The sequence below is a fragment of the Sinocyclocheilus rhinocerous genome, unplaced genomic scaffold (genome assembly GCF_001515625.1).
Source record: "Sinocyclocheilus rhinocerous isolate Xijiao unplaced genomic scaffold, SAMN03320098_v1.1 scaffold360, whole genome shotgun sequence".
Lineage (NCBI taxonomy): Eukaryota > Metazoa > Chordata > Actinopteri > Cypriniformes > Cyprinidae > Sinocyclocheilus > Sinocyclocheilus rhinocerous.
Window position 1 is genome coordinate 514825 of NW_015653490.1, and position 18722 is coordinate 533546.

The following is an 18722-nucleotide window of genomic DNA, read 5'->3' on the forward strand; positions in this document are numbered from 1 at the left end:
CTTACTAACCTCATTAATAATATTTATTAGGACAAAACAGACATGGCAATTGTTTACATTTTTTTACATTAGTACTGAAATTCCTCTACTTCTTACTCTCCACAAATTTCTACAATTTAGTTCAGATCGCTATCATGAACAGCTCAAAATGGCATAAAACATTTTGAAGACGTTGAATTCTTCCTAACACACACACACACAGTATATAAATATATATATACATGTATATGATTTTTTTAAGCAAGCATCATTGAAATTCATTTAATCTCCTTAAACGTCTGCAATTAATTCAAAATACAAAAATGCATGTAAAATTTAAGATTATAGAAAAAAAAAAATTTTATGCTTATATATTGTGTTTATGTACACACACACACACACATCTATATTTTCAACATTCATTTGCAATTTTTCAGAAACTGATTATTTTGTCTGGGATTATATTGTTTATTCTCCAACAATTTCTGAGATTAATTCAACCCAATGCACACAGACTCCCTATTACAGTTTTGTAAATCATTTCAGCCTTACATGTTACTACTTGTTGCGAAAGCACTGTTATTTCCATCAGGTAATGCAAGTCTAGCTTATGAACTTGTTTTTAAGAGCAAAAAGGCGTGTGTGGTTTTATGTTAACTCTTTATTCAGATAGCCACACCTAGTACCTAATGCCTAATATACAACATTCACCGACTTCAAAATAAACAATTTATACAACTTACATCTCTCTGGAACTATTTATGTAAAACAAAATTAAAACAATAAAACACAGCTCCACGCATCCCTCGTGAAGTGAACCCACATAATTAACATGTTTCTGATTAGTGATTTGCAATGGAGCTTTCAATTTTAGTGTTTCAATGATCTACAAGTAAGAAACAGGAAAGGGAACGTTTGTCATGATACTGGTGGAAACAGGACACTTGCAGGCACAGACGGAAGGGGGTTGGGGGAGGGGCGTACGGAATGCTTGAGGGCAAGAGATTCCTGGCAACCTGAGCAGGTGTTAGGGGTGGTGTGGTCTTGGCCCCGCGTGGGGGGGCCGGGGTGGTCTAGAGTTGTGTGAAGGCTCACTTCCGGGGCTGGTGGATGTGCTGGTTGATGTTGTGGGAGGGAGGCAGCTTCTGTACTGCGGGCACAGGTTTCTGATGGGCCACCTGGGCAGCAGCAGGAGTGAAGTCTTTATCCCCCTGAGAAGGACAACCAATAGCAACACAGCTAATTATAATATGTGCGTATGATACGTGACATGGCCAATGCTTTGTGTGCAGTAAATCACACCATTAATTGTACAAAACTCAGTCCTGGTTCTCTAATCTGATTGGCCAAAGGGTGTTTCAAGAGTGCTCTGTTGTCGACCAGGGCTGCGTTTCTCAAAAGCATCGTGAGCTAAGTTCGTAAGCTTCAGTATTGGTGGCAATGGTTCTACGATCTACTTAGGCTTACAATGCTTTTGGGAAACGCAGCCCAGTACTAATGACCACTGTCTGTGATCCAGGGTTTATTATCATTAACTAAAATTGAAACTATTTCAAACATTTCTGTTAATTGAAATAAAGCTGAAATAAAATATAAATGTTAGACAAAAAAAAAAATGTATGAAAATTAGAAATGTTGTTTTTGGCAACAGAAATAAGTTGAAGCACTAAAACTCCTAATATATAAATAACAAATACAAACTTAAACAGAACTAAACCTGAAACTAAAATAAATGTATCTTAAATAGTAATAAAAAAATAAATAAAACGACAATAGCATAAAATTACTAAAATTGAAGTAAAATGAAAATGAAAACAAAATATAAAAATCAAATTCAAAATATGATTAAAACATGTATTAGTCTATAAAAATAAAGGTAACACTTTACAATAAGGTTCCATTAGTTAACATTAGTTAATGTATAAACTAACATGAACAAACAATGAACAATACATTTATTACAGTATTTATTAATCGTTGTTAATGTTAATTAAATAAAATACAGCCGTTCATTGTTAGTTCATGTTAATTCACAGTGCATTAACTATGTTAACAAGCACGACATTTGATTTTAATAATGCATTAGAAAATGTTGAAGTTAACATTAACTAAGATTAATAAATGATGTAGAAGTATTGTTTATTCTTTGTTCATGTTAATTAAAGTAGTTAACGAATGAACTTTATTGTAAAGTGTTACCAAAATAATACTAAAATAATGCTGTTGTGTTTGCAGTGTACCAGTCCGGAGTGGAAGCGTTGGTTTTTTTTTTTTAGATAGATTTGATAGTTTTTTGCTTAAATAATATTAAGATGGAATAAGAACAAACTTGCTGTCTGACTCCCGAGTTACTCAATAAAAGCCAGGGGTTAAAAACTGATCAAGGAACTTAAAAGTGAAAATCAACGAAATTAAATTGAATGTAATTGCGTAATTTTAACAATTGAAAAGAATTTTTGTTCATGTTTTCAGAAAAAAACCAAACATTATTTTTAAATGCTTAATAACATTAATATTTTGCTTCAAATACGTATTAGCACAGTGTGCGCCCATTTGAAAAATACCTTAACTTTATTTTTACTTGGTTCTAAATGGTTATCTTTTGAAAAGGATGCTGTGAACGTCAAAATTATTTTCTGATCCAATCAAAACGAAAAAAAAAAAAAAAACCTTAAGTTTCTAAGGAATATCACACTCACAACTGTGCCGTTTAGAATGATATTCAGTGTTTGATTGTGATGTTGCTTAATTATGATGATTCATATTAACAACAACAAAGATGTCTGTATATATTTTCTAGCTGCCATCTTTTGAAAAATCTAAACGACATTTTATGAGATGCTGAGAGCTCTTTGCCTTAGTTTCATGTCTATTAACATGAAAGAGAAGAGGCACACAGAAGTGTCTGACATGCAGCCGTTGGATGCCCAGTGAGGATAAAAATCCTACTGCAAGAGAGCAGCAGCCGCAGACATTCTTCTGCATCACTTTAATCTGTATGAGAGAGTCTTTCAGAGCAAATATGTGAAGCTTTTGAAGTAGATTACGGGGTGGACAGTCCAAGACAGTGTAACGAGCCAAGACTGAACACAAGCATGGCATTTTCTGTTTTCTGTCTGTTTACCAGCTTGCCAGAGGACAAAAAGAGCCTTAGATGCGAGTATTTAGAGAGGAAATATTGCAGAAATTGCGTCACTTGAGCACTAGAAGCTGTTTAAATCACTTCAAAAGTAAAAGGAGTCCAATGCCTCAGTAAAAGGACTTCATGTGCATCGCGACATCCTGTAGGGTCACGCTCTGAAATGTGTATTTAAACATGATGTTCTCTTACACATCTGACATGTTCACATCGAGGACTGTATATAATAATACAGCGAAATCTCCCTCATAACGCTGCATGCACATCCTTATCCTTACACACAGATGGATGCATTATGTCACAGCCTTCATCAAAACAATAAATCCTGAGACACGGCCAATCCCGTGGCGGCAGAGCGGATTAAGGTCAGAACGAGCTGGAAATGAGCAGAATGGACTCTATGGGACAAGCTCTTCGACAAACCCTTATACAGGGTCTCCAGCGCATTGGACTATTGATATTATCTCAATAAGTGATGCAAGAATAAAACAGCTTTTATCGGAGCAAACTATCCTCAGGCTGGGGTTTCATAAGGCCAAGCTTGGGTGATTTTAAATTTCAGCATGGGTTTAAAATGAATTGGGCACTACTTTTGATTGTATAAAGGCCCATTTACACCAGATGCAAATATATGTTTTATAAACTATTCAAATGTTATTATAAAATATAATACTGTTTATTTATGTACATGAATGTATATTTATACTTGTGTTAAATTATTCTGACATTAAAACAAAACTGGGTTTGGAAATTGATTTGGACTTAAAATGAATCACTACAGCTTGCTTGATCTGCATCCTGTCTAGGACTGGGCAAAAAAATATCCATACCTCGATATTAATAGATTCTCATTTTTACGGAACGATATCGATTCTTAAATCCCAAGAATCGATTCTAGCCTGTTTTCAGTTAATGGACGGAACATCGAAGGGCACTTCCCATCCAATATATTGCAATAAGCATTGTGCTTTGTGACAGATCGCTGTAGCGCCTCAGTTCAACAGACGCAGCAGCGCGAGGCGCACGTGAACCGATCATCTCCTCCACATTAATACCAATTTCAGCACAAAATTAACATGACTAAACATCCGAAGGTAAGTTAAAAGAAAGACTACAACTTTACAATCCATATCCTGTCTCATGTAATCGCTCAATCTGTGTTTCAGCTGCGCAAAGACATCAATAATGGCTTGTAAACAATATGTAATGTAACGTCACATTTACCTCAGAAAATACATATTAGGTAACCATAAACTCATTAGTCAGATAGAAAAATAAACTGTAGAGAGGGGTATTTTGCTAAATATATGCAACATATAACATATTCATTATAATTTTTTTACTGTTCTTCAATGTTTAGTTTATGTTTGAATAAATCCATCAATTTTTTATGACAGCCACCATTTAAATGTTTATATTTCAAAAAAACAATTTTTGCAGTTGTATAGCCTACAAATCAGTCAGTTTTAACCTTCAATATTATAGTAATGTAGTACCAACTGACTCATGTATATTTTAGAACATTAGTTGAGAGATTTGTTTCCTTGAAAAAAATTTGGCAAGTACTGTACTTGATATATATCCAAAATAATCGATATTGAATTGAATCGAATTGTGAAATTTGTGTCAAAACCCAGCCCTAATCCTGTCGCTGTGATTTTTTTCCTCAAAGAGCCATTTGACTGTCTTCTCCTATTTTCTACTCTGTGGGCAGACCAGCTGGTGCATTTATACATCAGTCTCAACTATAGTAGAGGGGAGAATTTAGCCTGATGAACATTAAGGTATCGGTCTTTGGTGTGAACAGATCTTTTGAAAACAGCAGCGGTTGCTCCAGGTTGCTCTGGATGAAGCCAATAGAAAGTTAATAGCACAACTGGTAGAGACCAACAAAACACAAAATGTAGGACCAGAGACAATGTGGCCTTAGATTTAGATGTTAGGATGTAAAAAATGGACATGTGTACATACCTTAGTGACAACTCCTGAGACCACAACATGCAGCTTTGGTGGGCTAGAGATTGAGGGGGGAAAAAGAGTTACAAACAGAAAGTAATGCATTTAAAAAAAAAACATTTAAATATATGTGCAAGTTAATAAAGCATGAACAAAACCGATGACAAAGTGTTTATGAAGCAAACCATTCTCCAATAGCAACCGATTGTAAATAAGCTTGTATATTAATCAGTCTCTGATTTTTTAGGATTATGAATTGTTCCACAGGGAATATGTGAAGGAGAACACAAACAACTCTGTATTCTGGTAATGAATAGCACCACTCATATTTTAGAGGGGGGAAAAAATCCTTTCGCGGATTCCAGCCAGATTTGGCTCAACAGTGCTGCCTTGTGTCCAGGCCAGAGACACCTTTAAACTGAATTTACTCAGCAGGTAAAGGCCAAAGTTTGTGTTTGCTGGTAATATGAGTGAAATGAGATGAGGTTTCCAAGCATATAAACCAATTAAAAGCAAACAGTTCATAAGAGATCCAATACATGTGAATGTAAATTTAGACAGCAGCTAGTTAGGTTGTACATCTGCCTCAACAGTAAGATTTCCTCTTCTTTCATCTAAATCCTCCCCAACTACTTTAACTAACTAATTTACACTTTACACTACAGATTTTTAAAATGTGCTTTGAATGCATAGCAAATCCCACTGTATCTCAGATTGACATTCTTTCATTACAGATTTTGAATGCACCTGGATGTTGACTTTTACTTAAATTGCTATATTTCATAATTTAATCAATAATGATTTATTATACTATATTTTAATGTTAATATTTGAAAAGTAAACATTAAAAAAAAGATAAATATTTAATTAAAAATATACAATTAATAATTACTGAATTACGATTGTTTGAATATGAATATTTAATTAATGATTAATACTGGGATATTAATTATTATAGTAAAGATATAGTATTGTAGTAGCTATATCACAAAACCCTAAAGATATAGCAATGCTTTATGACAAATCATCAGGGCTATTTATCAGCATCCACAAATACATATTTTATTATTTTATCAATGCCGAGCTGACAGCAGATTGTCGGGCAGTATGAAATCAAAGTGTGAGGCCTGTGCTGATTGGCTGAAGGTCAACAGGCAGCATCATTATGGGCGCAGGAGCTCGAGTAAAATTAAGCTCAATCAGAAACCTGACACGGCTGTCAGCAGATGCCCTCTACTCCACTAGAACACTCTGCTGGAAGGAAGCGTCTTCTCCATCCGGACATGTATCTAATTGGATGCATGGATGGAATGCTAATGCAGCAAATTAGCTACAGCACTGATGGAAACATCATCATACAGATTTCACATTCTGCATGTGTTCGACATTCACCAGACCACCAATTACAGTGGGATTAGCATGATAATTACTCTTCTAATTGTAGCCTAACATGGTATTCAATATCACTGAGTAGTGAAACAAGATAATAAACAAGATACTGCCTAAATAGCTATTTGCATATTGGTTAACATTAACCAATAGGCTGCATGGCACTGATGATGGTCAATTCTCAAGGCCTGAATTCACATGTGGAAACTAGGGGGAGTAAACGGAGGGGTCAGACGCAAAACCAGGTGCTCCAGGCAGTGGGTAAGGTACAAAATGGCCTATAAAAATTCCTGAGGGACAGGGAATTTACCGCCACCATCTGAGCACAGAGCAGAAACATGGCTCCAGGCTTGTGCAAGCCGTCAGCCTCAGAAATGACTCTCATTCATTTTCCAAAGCCAACCGTTTCTCTTAAAGCACTAAGTCAGAAGAGAAGGTCAAGAGTGATAATTGACCTTGACAAGAAAAATGGTCTGTTCGAAATAGAATTATAATGTCAGAGAAAGTTTGAAGAGTGGCTGATTTCCAGTATCCCCTGTCAAATACTACAGCATCCGTAGCACATTACACAACCGCTCGCACTCTGCAGGAAACAGAGCTATATAAAGAGACAATTAAATTGTTATCACAGCGTTATCACAACATCCTTGAGACTGAACATAAATGAGGGCACTGTGAGAAAGGGCTTCATCGCTAATGCTGTGAAATCCAGTATATGTCAGAAGTTTGTGGCTTTCATCTCGCTGAGAAGCCAAGGAAACTCCAAAGATAGTTCAAGACAGTGAGAGAGAGAGAGAGAGAGAGAGAGACTTACCGAAGGGATAATCTCACTTTGAGGCATAACAGTGCTGCTCAACCTGTCTCATAGCTTCCTATCTTTTAAAAGAGACAGCTGTATAATCTCAGATTAAATGGACACTCCTTTTTCCATGGGCAAAAATCTTATAAAGCCCCATTTCCAGAAAATGTGAGATTTTGGCATCAGAAGCCAAGTTATTGAAATCGCTCTGTGAATGAATTCAAAAAAGCAAGCAGGATTATATTTATAGCTTGTTTAGAATTTGCTGAATGGTGAAGGATGAAAACATAAAAACTGATAAAATAAATGTTATCTATTTCTCTCCTTTGGAGGTCATTCAAAAGCTTATGTTTTGGGATATAATTATTAACCCCAACACTTCGAACTTTCTTTGTGTACAGATTAAGAGTTATCATACATAAAATGTTAATCAGGTGCATGTTTCACCCTAATTCCTTTCTCAGCAATGCCATTCATTACCTGAGGGTGGCAGCAGTGTGCTTGGGTTTAAACCAGGCCAGAGACGTTTAAAGTCCTAAAGAGTGTCTAATTTAGGTAAAATCATTGATGGAAAAACACAAGCTGAAATAAAGTACAAGGTTAATATGAAAGTCAATACCTGAAATACTGAATTGATCATCTTGAACAAAAACATTAATGTAAACTGAACCTCTACTGGAATTAATGTAAGTGAAAGCCAAGGCAGAATTTTCTTGTGCAGAAGATGTCTACAATTTATACAGAAGGCAGCAGTGTCTAATGATCCTTCAGAAATCAGAAAAATCCTAATATGCTGATTTGGTGCTCAGTTATCAGTTATTATTGATGCTTAATTATCAATAACAGTTCTAATTATTAATGTTTAAAGTAAACAGTTTTTGCTGCTTAATATTTTTGGGGAAACCGTGATGCATTGGTTTCCAGGAAGCAACATAGAAAGTTAAAAAAGCAACATAGAAAGTTAAAACAGCATTTATCGGAAATAAATAATTTGTAACATTGTCACTTTTGATCAATTTAATGTATAGTGAATAAAAGTGTTATTTCATAAATTTTTAAAAAATCTTACTTGCCCCAAACTTTTGAATTGTAATGTATCTTGTTTCAAATCAGCATATTAGAATGATTTCTGAAGTATAATGTGACACTGAAGACTGGAGTGCTGGTACGTTACAAGCCGACGCTCGTTACAAGTCGGCACAGAGGCTCAAAACTTGCTGTCGTCATGGCAACCACGTGGCCTTTGCTTTTATTATAGCTTTTATTTACTGATGAGCTAAATCAAAATGAAACAGCAAAAACCTCTTGTCTGGAGCTGAGGGAATGTGCTGTGCAAACTAAGCAAAATTGGACTGGACCTGAAGCTCTATGCTTAGCCTCTGCAGCAAACGAGACTGAGTCTCAACATCAACAGAATATAAATACAGGGGTGGACAGAGGAAAACACCTGTGAAACAGATCTCAGAGTAGTACACTCTTATTGGCGGCTGAAACCACAATCAAATGAACCAAAATATTTAAAAAACAAACCCAAACCGATATGAGTTTGTTAATGAGAGGTGTTACAATTCTGCTGAGCTTTCTGTGAGGCCTGATGATAGGTTAGAAAAACCACACACAGGTGGGCATGATACGCACACAATAGCACTCTGATGAAAGGCTTGCTATAATTACTATTATCCGATTAAAAAGCACTTCCCTTCTGAAATTAACCAAGGTATGGGGTAAAACGGCATCAGTATCTGTTCCTTTTAATCGTACAACAGTTTGCAGTAGTGAGACTAACCCTTGAGGTTTTTCCTATATTATAAATTCACATTCCTGCTGAAAACCGGTGATGAAAAAAAGGAAATGCGTGTTGCCAAAATAAAATACTCACAATTATGACAGATTTTAGGATCCAGTTAGGCAAAAATCTGGATAATGTACAAAAGATCTTTTCTCAAAGCCACTGGGCGGATGGTGAAGTCAGATTTAGACTTTAGTTATGCAGCTCCATGTGTGGTTTGACTGACAGGCAGAACATTTGAAAAGTAACTTCTATGGTAATGAGATAACATAACAGTAATACAGGAATTCTTTCGACACAGCAGTGAGGAAAATTTAAGCAGATTAACTGAAACAACACACCAAGAGCCCATTATTCCAATAGCGTCAGCACACTTCGCTAAACAGTGCAGAGAGGGAAACTAGCATGGAAATAATTGTCATCAAACTGTCCATTTTTATTTTCTTTTTTTCGTGTTGGTTTATTAAGTCAGCACCCCATCCAAATTTTCACCATCGCTTCATCCACAGAGGCAGTGGGATGCGCTTTAGCAGGGGCTGAAATGCAATGTTGTTTCCCCCAGCACAGTGGATGAAGTTACTGTAAAGTGGTCAAAAATTGCAGTGTGTGAGAATAGTCGCAAGCCAGCCTATGAGCTTCTACAAAAGCAGCTTCTACTCCAGGGTTCAGCTAATGACCTGAATCTGCCTGCCAGTTACTAGCAATCACACTCCATATGTTAAACACATTCTTACTGTCTTAGGAAAACTGTTTACAACATCTAAACCATCGACATACTGGAATGCCCTAATATTCTGACTAATTATTTCTATGAAAACAAACAAAAATTAGGAATATTTGTTATAAAATGTATGTTAATATTTACCAATTATTACTATATCATTAACACTACTCTTCAATTCAATGGTGTCAATAAATTCCATTGTTCCAAAAGAACAACAACTGATAAACACCATCTAATAAAAATATTAAGCAGCAATAAATTTTTTAACTGTGATAATAATAATAAATGTTTTTGAGCATCAAATCAGCATGTCTGAAGACTGGAGTAATAATGATGCTGAAAAATCAGCTTTGAGTTACAGGAAAAAATTCAATTTTTAAATAGATCAAAATAGAACAAAAGTATTTTAAATTGCAATAACATTTCACAACGTTACTGTTGTATTTTTCATCAAATAAATGAAGCCTTGATGAGCATAAGAGACTCCAAAAACAATTTTAAAAAAATCTTGCCAACCCCATACTTTTAAACTTTATTGCATATAATTTTTTTTTAGAAACATGTATAAACCTTTTATATAAATTTTTAAATAAAACGAATGAAGGCAGTAGCAGCGTAACATTTATTCCAGGAGGCAAATAGTGTTAAATTCTCAAAAAAACAAAAACAAACAAACAACAAAACTTTTTTTTTTTTTTACTCACAGCTTAGTACTATTTCATGGCAACTAATCAACTGTTCAGTGAATTCACCCATGTGTCTTCTATTACCCTAAACAAATCAGTCTAAGTCACTGGAGCAACCACCAAACAGCATAATAGTGAGACGGTAAAGGACCGGGTATACTTCTTTTTCCACGTTCCGCTCCATCTCGTGCACAGCTGTGTCTGCGCATCTTTCAAAGTATACTCAACCACGGATGAACACGGATGAACACAGATGGACGACTTCAACACATGCGCAGTTCCACATAGTGGACTCTAGTGGTCTCAACATTCACCTTGCGTGTGCGCTGCTGTATGTGCAGCATCCGCGGACACACCCGATGACGAATATTACATCATGCGGGCAGTTTGCGGACCATCGCGAGAAACAGATGGTTGAAATATACTGTAGGCTCAAGTTGTATGGGGATAGGACAGGGAAGACAGCGGAGGTTCCTGGGTCATGAGCAGGTGGACACATCAAGGAGTGAGCTCACCAGCACATCACATTAGCGTCTCAGACCCATTCCGTTTTGGCCTCTGATCCATCTGAGAAGACTAAATTACATTTGACAGGTGGTCCCCAGACAGTGCCACTTGACTTGCTGGGACAAACGTGCAATTTTTCCCATCATAAGCCACCTGCTTACAGGCCATCTCTCTGATAGCAAAGAACACATGGAGGAAGAGTGACACAGGAGAGTGAATGTGCACGTCTGGCACATTCGGCTACTGGACACACTTAATTTATTAATATCTATAATAAAAGATGAAATACAGAGCAGGAACGCTTCATTCTGAAACTCAATTCTGAGAGGGAAGTTCTCACTCCAGAGCTGCTCATAAAGGTTCAATGATCCGCGGCCATGGAAAGCATTAGACTTCATCTGGATCTCACTGAAAACATCTGTGAATTTGTTTATAGGCATGTATGGGAGCGTTGTGAAGGAATAATGTTTGAAGAGGACACCACATATAGCTTTCACCAAACAAAACCAACCCAGATGAAGGAAATCGAGTCTAAGATGACTATTAAGGCATATTACTTTGGTCTATTGTTCAGTTTTGGCTCCTTATACCAGGTCTTGTGCATTGGCCTTGTACAACTACTGTACAATTCCCCCCATTCCAGCCTTCTGAAACTAAACTCAGCTGAGACAGGGTCACAGAGGTCCTAATTTAATTCCACAGCACTTTCTGAGGATGTATTGTGAAGGATTTTGTTTCAGTCTCTCCCTGTTTTTGAGTTTCTATTTGCAACTATTGTCTTGCATTTTGCCCATGTCTGGTACATTATTTTGGCAAATTCTTTTTCTTTTGACTCACTAAAGGCAACACTATTAATGCCAAAATGAATCTGTGTAATTTGAGTAATCAGTAGCCAAAACCACAATATATATCTTTTTTTGCACATGCATTACTATTAAACTTACATTAGTAAATTATTCATCTCTGTTCTAATCATAAGATTCTAATAATCTGTTCTTTTATCAGATTCATGTCAGATTATTCTTGCATTATTTTGACATCATCAGCAGTCAATTTAAGAATTATTAAACAGAAATATTACTAAAGAATTTTACTACTCAAGTCGCTGCCACTTTGAGTGTTTCTGCATGACACTACAGCAGTCAGAAGGTACAAGTCAGAGCAGCTTTTGAGTTTACAGGTTGTAATTATGAGTTCTACGAGGATGTGCACACTTTTTACAAGTCAGAATCTAATTTTGTTAAATCCGTTAGGGTGTGAATGCACAATTTTTGCTCAGCTATTCTATTGTAAACATATTGTATGCAGTTACATAAATACAGAAACATACAGAAAAGTATTGAACATAAATATAAAATCAATTAAATGTATTACATTTCGATTTTGATATATGAGAAAATGAAATGTAATTACAACAAATAGCTAATATAATAAATTCAGTAAATTAATTCAGTTTGCATTCACTTGAAAAATGTAAAAAAAAAAATGTAGATATTTTTATATTAATATTAAATATATAGGAAAATAATTTCTACAAGAAGATTTTTGCTGTAATGTTTTGCTCCTGTGTTTTGTGTGTGTGTGTTTTTTTTTTTTGCATATGGAAATCTAAGGGTAATATAACTTTAAATGCTTGAAACTCCTTTGATAAGATTTATTAAAAAAATAAATAAATAATAAAAACAATAAAATTGGGAGTTTTAGGAATCGACACAAGGATAAACAAACATCTATTAATCAGCCAAGCAGGTAAAATAACGGGCCTATAACATACTATTAGTCCCTTATACCAGGTCTTGTGCATTGGCCTTGTACAACTACTGTACAATTCCCCCCATTCCAGCCTTCTGAAACTAAACTCAGCTGAGACAGGGTCACAGAGGTCCTAATTTAATTCCACAGCACTTTCTGAGGATGTATTGTGAAGGATTTTGTTTCAGTCTCTCCCTGTTTTTGAGTTTCTATTTGCAACTATTGTCTTGCATTTTGCCCATGTCTGGTACATTATTTTGGCAAATTCTTTTTCTTTTGACTCACTAAATGCGTTATTCAGCATTCAGCATAATGACTCACTTTTGCTGATGGATTATTGTGTTTAGTTATGCGTGTCCCCCACACGCATACATTGAGGGCCACAAGTAGCATGGTGGATCAGATAAGAAAATGTCTCCTTGGTTGTTAAATGCAATTTGATTATCTATAAATTTCTAAACTTAGGGTAGGATACTTGTTTTTCTACTGGCTCTTAATACTAACATTAATATTAACTCTGAGCTGTTCATGTCCCTTGATTTGGAATTATGAGTTTCTATGGCAGGGGTAGGCAAGTTCGGTCCTAGAGAGCCGCAGTCCTGCAGAGTTCAGCTCCAACCCTGAAAAAAGAACTCACCTGCCTATTGCCTTAGTAATCCTGAAGACATTGATTAGCTTGTTCAGGTGTGTTTGATTAGGGTTGGAGCTGAACTCTGCAGGACTGCGGCTCTCTAGGACCGAACTTGCCTACCCCTGTTCTATGGCAACACTATTAATGCCAAAATGAATCTGTGTAATTTGAGTAATCAGTAGCCAAAACCACAATATATATCTTTTTTTGCACATGCATTACTATTAAACTTACATTAGTAAATTATTCATCTCTGTTCTAATCATAAGATTCTAATAATCTGTTCTTTTATCAGATTCATGTCAGATTATTCTTGCATTATTTTGACATCATCAGCAGTCAATTTAAGAATTATTAAACAGAAATATTACTAAAGAATTTTACTACTCAAGTCGCTGCCACTTTGAGTGTTTCTGCATGACACTACAGCAGTCAGAAGGTACAAGTCAGAGCAGCTTTTGAGTTTACAGGTTGTAATTATGAGTTCTACGAGGATGTGCACACTTTTTACAAGTCAGAATCTAATTTTGTTAAATCCGTTAGGGTGTGAATGCACAATTTTTGCTCAGCTATTCTATTGTAAACATATTGTATGCAGTTACATAAATACAGAAACATACAGAAAAGTATTGAACATAAATATAAAATCAATTAAATGTATTACATTTCGATTTTGATATATGAGAAAATGAAATGTAATTACAACAAATAGCTAATATAATAAATTCAGTAAATTAATTCAGTTTGCATTCACTTGAAAAATGTAAAAAAAAAAATGTAGATATTTTTATATTAATATTAAATATATAGGAAAATAATTTCTACAAGAAGATTTTTGCTGTAATGTTTTGCTCCTGTGTTTTGTGTGTGTGTGTTTTTTTTTTTTGCATATGGAAATCTAAGGGTAATATAACTTTAAATGCTTGAAACTCCTTTGATAAGATTTATTAAAAAAATAAATAAATAATAAAAACAATAAAATTGGGAGTTTTAGGAATCGACACAAGGATAAACAAACATCTATTAATCAGCCAAGCAGGTAAAATAACGGGCCTATAACATACTATTAGTCTATAACTACACCAGAAATAGATTGAATTAACGTATACTAACCAACCACCATAATAACCATGCAAAGAATCTCACTGGTGTCAACAACTAAAACAAGCTTTGGAAAAACATCTGAGCTCAAAGAGACTACACAGGAAAATGGCGAGTTTCCTCTTGGCTTGCCAGCGGTGCGAGAAAATGCCAAACCTAATAACGTGGGTGGACGGATCACATTCTAACATCAGTGCATTTCTTGGGAACTGAATCCGTATTTCAACGTCTTCCCTGAAATGTCCACTCACGAATGGCTGCCATGTTTCTGAAGGAAAGCCAAAGAGATATTAAAGCAGCTTTAAGCTTGTTCGGGAATGATACACCTTGTAGGATTTCCTGCAGCAGGTTGAGTGAGCTGATAAGGGCTCGCTTGCAGATACACTGTAATGGGACGGCTGATCAGTCATCGGGTGGAGGGGACTGCTAACAAAGCCATAATGCCCACCAGAATCAGCAGTCAAACCCTGTGAACACACCTCAGTATTGCTGAAAACAGGTCAGCTATGACACAACACAAAAGCAAAAGAGGAAATCGGAGGACTGTAAAACTTTTGCACTGCACATATGCACTTACGCAACTAAAAGCTAGTCAGCTACCTAGCAACAAGTGGAAAACTCAAAGAAAGCTATTTAATCTAAACACACTCAACCAAAATGAAGAAAAAGGAAAAAAAGGACATGTGGGGATATCTGGCTGTTGCCACATTTTCCTAACGGACACACCCAAGATTGTTACATTTAGTTTGCAACCAAAAATCCAGAAATTTGTGTAAAGACGACAGTGTGCTGCCATATTCACCTTCACTCTTAGTCATCGAGTGACAGATGGGCACTAACATAATCATCGTCACAATAAATATTTTGGTTTAGTGTGGGCCGCTTCAACACAGAACAGAGGGAGTCTAAGCTAAGAAAAACATTTCTTGGTTTAGCAGGAACCTCTCCATGTGCCTGCAGTCACATGGGAATTGCACACCTGTGTCACTGATCAAATGTTCAACTCAGACTCGATGTTGAACAAAGACTTTACAACCTTTTGATAGCGTTACTACAGTCAAGTAAGAAGTGGGCTACTTAGAATTTAGAAGTAGGGCTGCATGATTAATCACATTCAAAATGAAAACGAGATATGGCTTAGTGTAATTATCAAATTGCAAAGGATGCGATTTAATTAAATAAATGTATGTATTGTGTTTCAGCACAGTGTTTTTTTTTTTACACGCCAGCAGCTCATGATCTGCTGTTTCAGTGTTAAAAAAAAAACACATTTTAATAAATAGAAACTTTTTTGAAAAAATTTTAAATACCTATTTAAAAGTAATTTTTTTACCTATATTAATATTTTAAAACAGTTTAACATGATATATAGACAGGATTTTTATGCTTAAGAGGACATATGTCAAACTGACAAAGTCACTATGACAAAACAATGACTGTACACTATGCAGCTGCTAAGTAAATAAAATAACATGAAATAATGATTTCAGTTTAATTTATTTGATTATGTGAGAAGAGAGAGACTTTAAAGTGTTATGAGGCATGAAACTAGCACAGCTAAGTTTGCCAGCAATCAATCACAGTTTAATGTTATCATTCAAAATATCCACCAGCAGAATTCAGCGACTGACCAATCAGAATGAAGTATTCCAGTGACCCGTGCAATAAATAATGGTAAATTTAAATAAAATACTGTTTGTCTTGATAAGAAGCTGGTTATTGCTGGAAATAGTTTATCTGAAAAGGTTTTAAAAGGTTGGTAGAGTGCAGGTAAACAAAAATGAAAGTAAAAACATGAGCACAGAGATACTAGGGAGTTATGAATGTATATATGAGAACTGAAATGTATTTTGATCTTTACTCTCTATTGGAGAAGCATCATAATTATAAGACTTATGAGCCTAGAATCTCTTCAAGTATACTTCATAACTAAAATCAATCAGTAAAAAACAAAGCAATCATGATTCTGACAAGCCTATAGCATAAAATATAGACGACCATGTGCTTCACAAGAAGAAACTGTCTGTCAGTGCACAGGTATATGGTGGAGATCTTCATTTTAAAGATGGTGAACTGGTATTGAAATGCATACTGCACTAATGTGAATGTCAGCATACTTACATCTCAGTCTCATATTCTTTACTGTCTTTGTCATTCTTGTCTGGTGCATCATTTGCAGACTGGTGCTTCTGAACTATCCTCATGCCTCCTGCTTTCACTGCCACAAATAAACAAAAACAGTTCAGAGTTTATTTCCAGACACTGGTTGTAAATGAAATTGCATTTATTATACAATGTCATCAAATAACAAATCACAAGCTGCCGTTTTAATGTGCAATCTTATGCTATCTTTTTTTCCCCCTTGGCCTGCTTTTAGGGACTTTACACACATGTTGTTATCTTGATTTCTTGTGTACTTTACACCGGAATGACAGATATGCTGACAGAGTGAAACAACGCAAAAAAATCACACAATTACATTGTGAAAGGAAAAATATTTGGATGAAAATCTGTGCCACGTCACATAATCAAATATGGTTGATCTTTAACATACATTGCCTCTTAACTACTTGGGAAGTGCTTGCAAGCTGCATAACACATCAGCTGAATCCTGCACTAGGGAACTTCCATTTCAGGTCTCTCATAAGCATTTGTGTAAACAATGAAAAGCTGACACCAACTTTTACTAGGTTATTGTAGATATTTTTCTTGACACCAACAAAAATCCAGTAACTTTATTCTATTTTTGACAGAAGCCTTTTTTTGCCCATTCTAGCCCGGTCTTATTAACTTATTTTTATTCTCTCTGTATATAAAACTTTAATTGCGCCCTTTGCGTCAACCCTGTTATCATCATACACCCCCATAGTAAAATTACCCATATCAATTCCTAAAATAATAATAAAAAAACTGTCGTTACAACATTATCACCCCTTCAAAACGTGAACCTTTTCAGGAAAAGTATTTTTTCCCCCTTTATTTAAAATTTTGTTAGGGTTGCCTTATTAAATTGTCAACCCTGTTACCATGACTTTGTACAGTACTGAACAATTTATTCAATTTTATTCAGAACTACATTTTTTTTAATATAAAAACACTGAAAATGGTCATGGCCCTGAGCACACAATAGAACCAACAACCCTGTAATTTTTTTTAAAGGCATAGCTATACCAATAAACTACTTATATAGCAGCATTAACCCGGTATGGCACTTTGCAATTTAATAACATTTAATAAATAAGAGATCCTATGCAATGTCTAAAATTTTAAAGTGATGCACTTTATCAAGCACATTTTCCAAATAAAAAGGCGCCCATTGGTGGATTGATCCACTAGACTTCTCAACAGAAAAACAAAAGCAGCAGAAGCAGTAGCAGTAGCACAGATACATTACCAGCAGGAAGATGTCCAGCTTTGGTCTCGATTTTCTCTGTGGGCGGCGATGACATGGTTGCTGTCAAGCGCTTCTTCCAAAGAGTTGCTTCGTTGTCTTCAAAATAAAATCAATCCTTCAGTTTCCTGGCTGAAAAATAACGCACTACTGTCGATTTCGTCAACGTGGCTTTTTCCTGCCCATTGTTTGGCAACGGTGCGTGATGACGCTAGTGGTCGGCTCCAACCAATAGGAGCGTTTATTGAGAAAGGACGTTCCTCCTCTTTACTATGGAAAGTGTAATGGAACATACGAGGAAAATCAGAAAATACAAACCTGCATGCATTTGTAGAAGAGCTGTGTAGCTTTTATTAATAATTTACACCAGCCCACACATCTCCTATAACAGGTGATTGAGAGAGATAAGAACATGTAAATCATCATAATAACAGCACCCATAAAGAAATCAACAGTACAACATTATTTATTTAATAATTTAATTACATAATTTTGATGGTAACATTACTCACCTGAGATGAGGTCCCCAGTCGATGCACTCTTGAGGGCTTTTCATACCTGAAATAGTTAACTCTGGGTCATTCTGAAACTGAAGTAAAATGAATACTTCATGTTTCACACTGCTCATAATTTACCCGGGATCAAAAAAATTATTCCTGGATATTCATAAGATGACGTTTAACTGTATATTCCTAAACCCAGAACTCTGCCACGTTAACGTTCATATTTGCATATTAGTGGTGTGTCAGTGATTGGACGAACGCAGCACGTGACGTCTTTACGTAAAGGCTCCAGCGTTTCGCGTTCTTAAATAATTTATTGCTGATTGATTGTACTAGCAAGTTTTCCAGAATAGACATTTTGGACTATAAAGGTAAG

The 18722-nt window shown here is 35.6% G+C and overlaps 1 protein-coding gene across 1 annotated transcript; it reads right to left on the minus strand.

Annotated features, from left to right (window-relative positions):
- Positions 1 to 622: 622 nt before the first annotated feature.
- On the minus strand, positions 623 to 18064 carry LOC107716424 (death-associated protein 1-like). The gene is made up of 4 exons (XM_016522875.1): positions 17847 to 18064; positions 16574 to 16670; positions 5090 to 5132; positions 623 to 1190 (listed from the first exon to the last, which is right to left on the minus strand). The coding sequence occupies exons 1-4, from the start codon at positions 17899 to 17901 to the stop codon at positions 1071 to 1073; spliced, it is 315 nt and encodes a 104-aa protein (XP_016378361.1). The 5' UTR covers positions 17902 to 18064; the 3' UTR covers positions 623 to 1070.
- Between the last annotated feature and the right edge of the window lie 658 nt (positions 18065 to 18722).

Excerpts from the sequence above, each read along its gene's own strand:
- LOC107716424 (XM_016522875.1), bottom strand. The coding sequence starts at position 17,901 with ATGTCATCGCCGCCCACAGAGAAAATCGAGACCAAAGCTGGACATCTT. Across the intron at positions 16,671-17,846 it reads AGCTGGACATCTTCCTGCTG|TGAAAGCAGGAGGCATGAGG; the intron begins GTAATGTATCTG and ends TATTTGTGGCAG. Across the intron at positions 5,133-16,573 it reads AAAGAATATGAGACTGAGAT|CCCACCAAAGCTGCATGTTG; the intron begins GTAAGTATGCTG and ends CTCAATCTCTAG.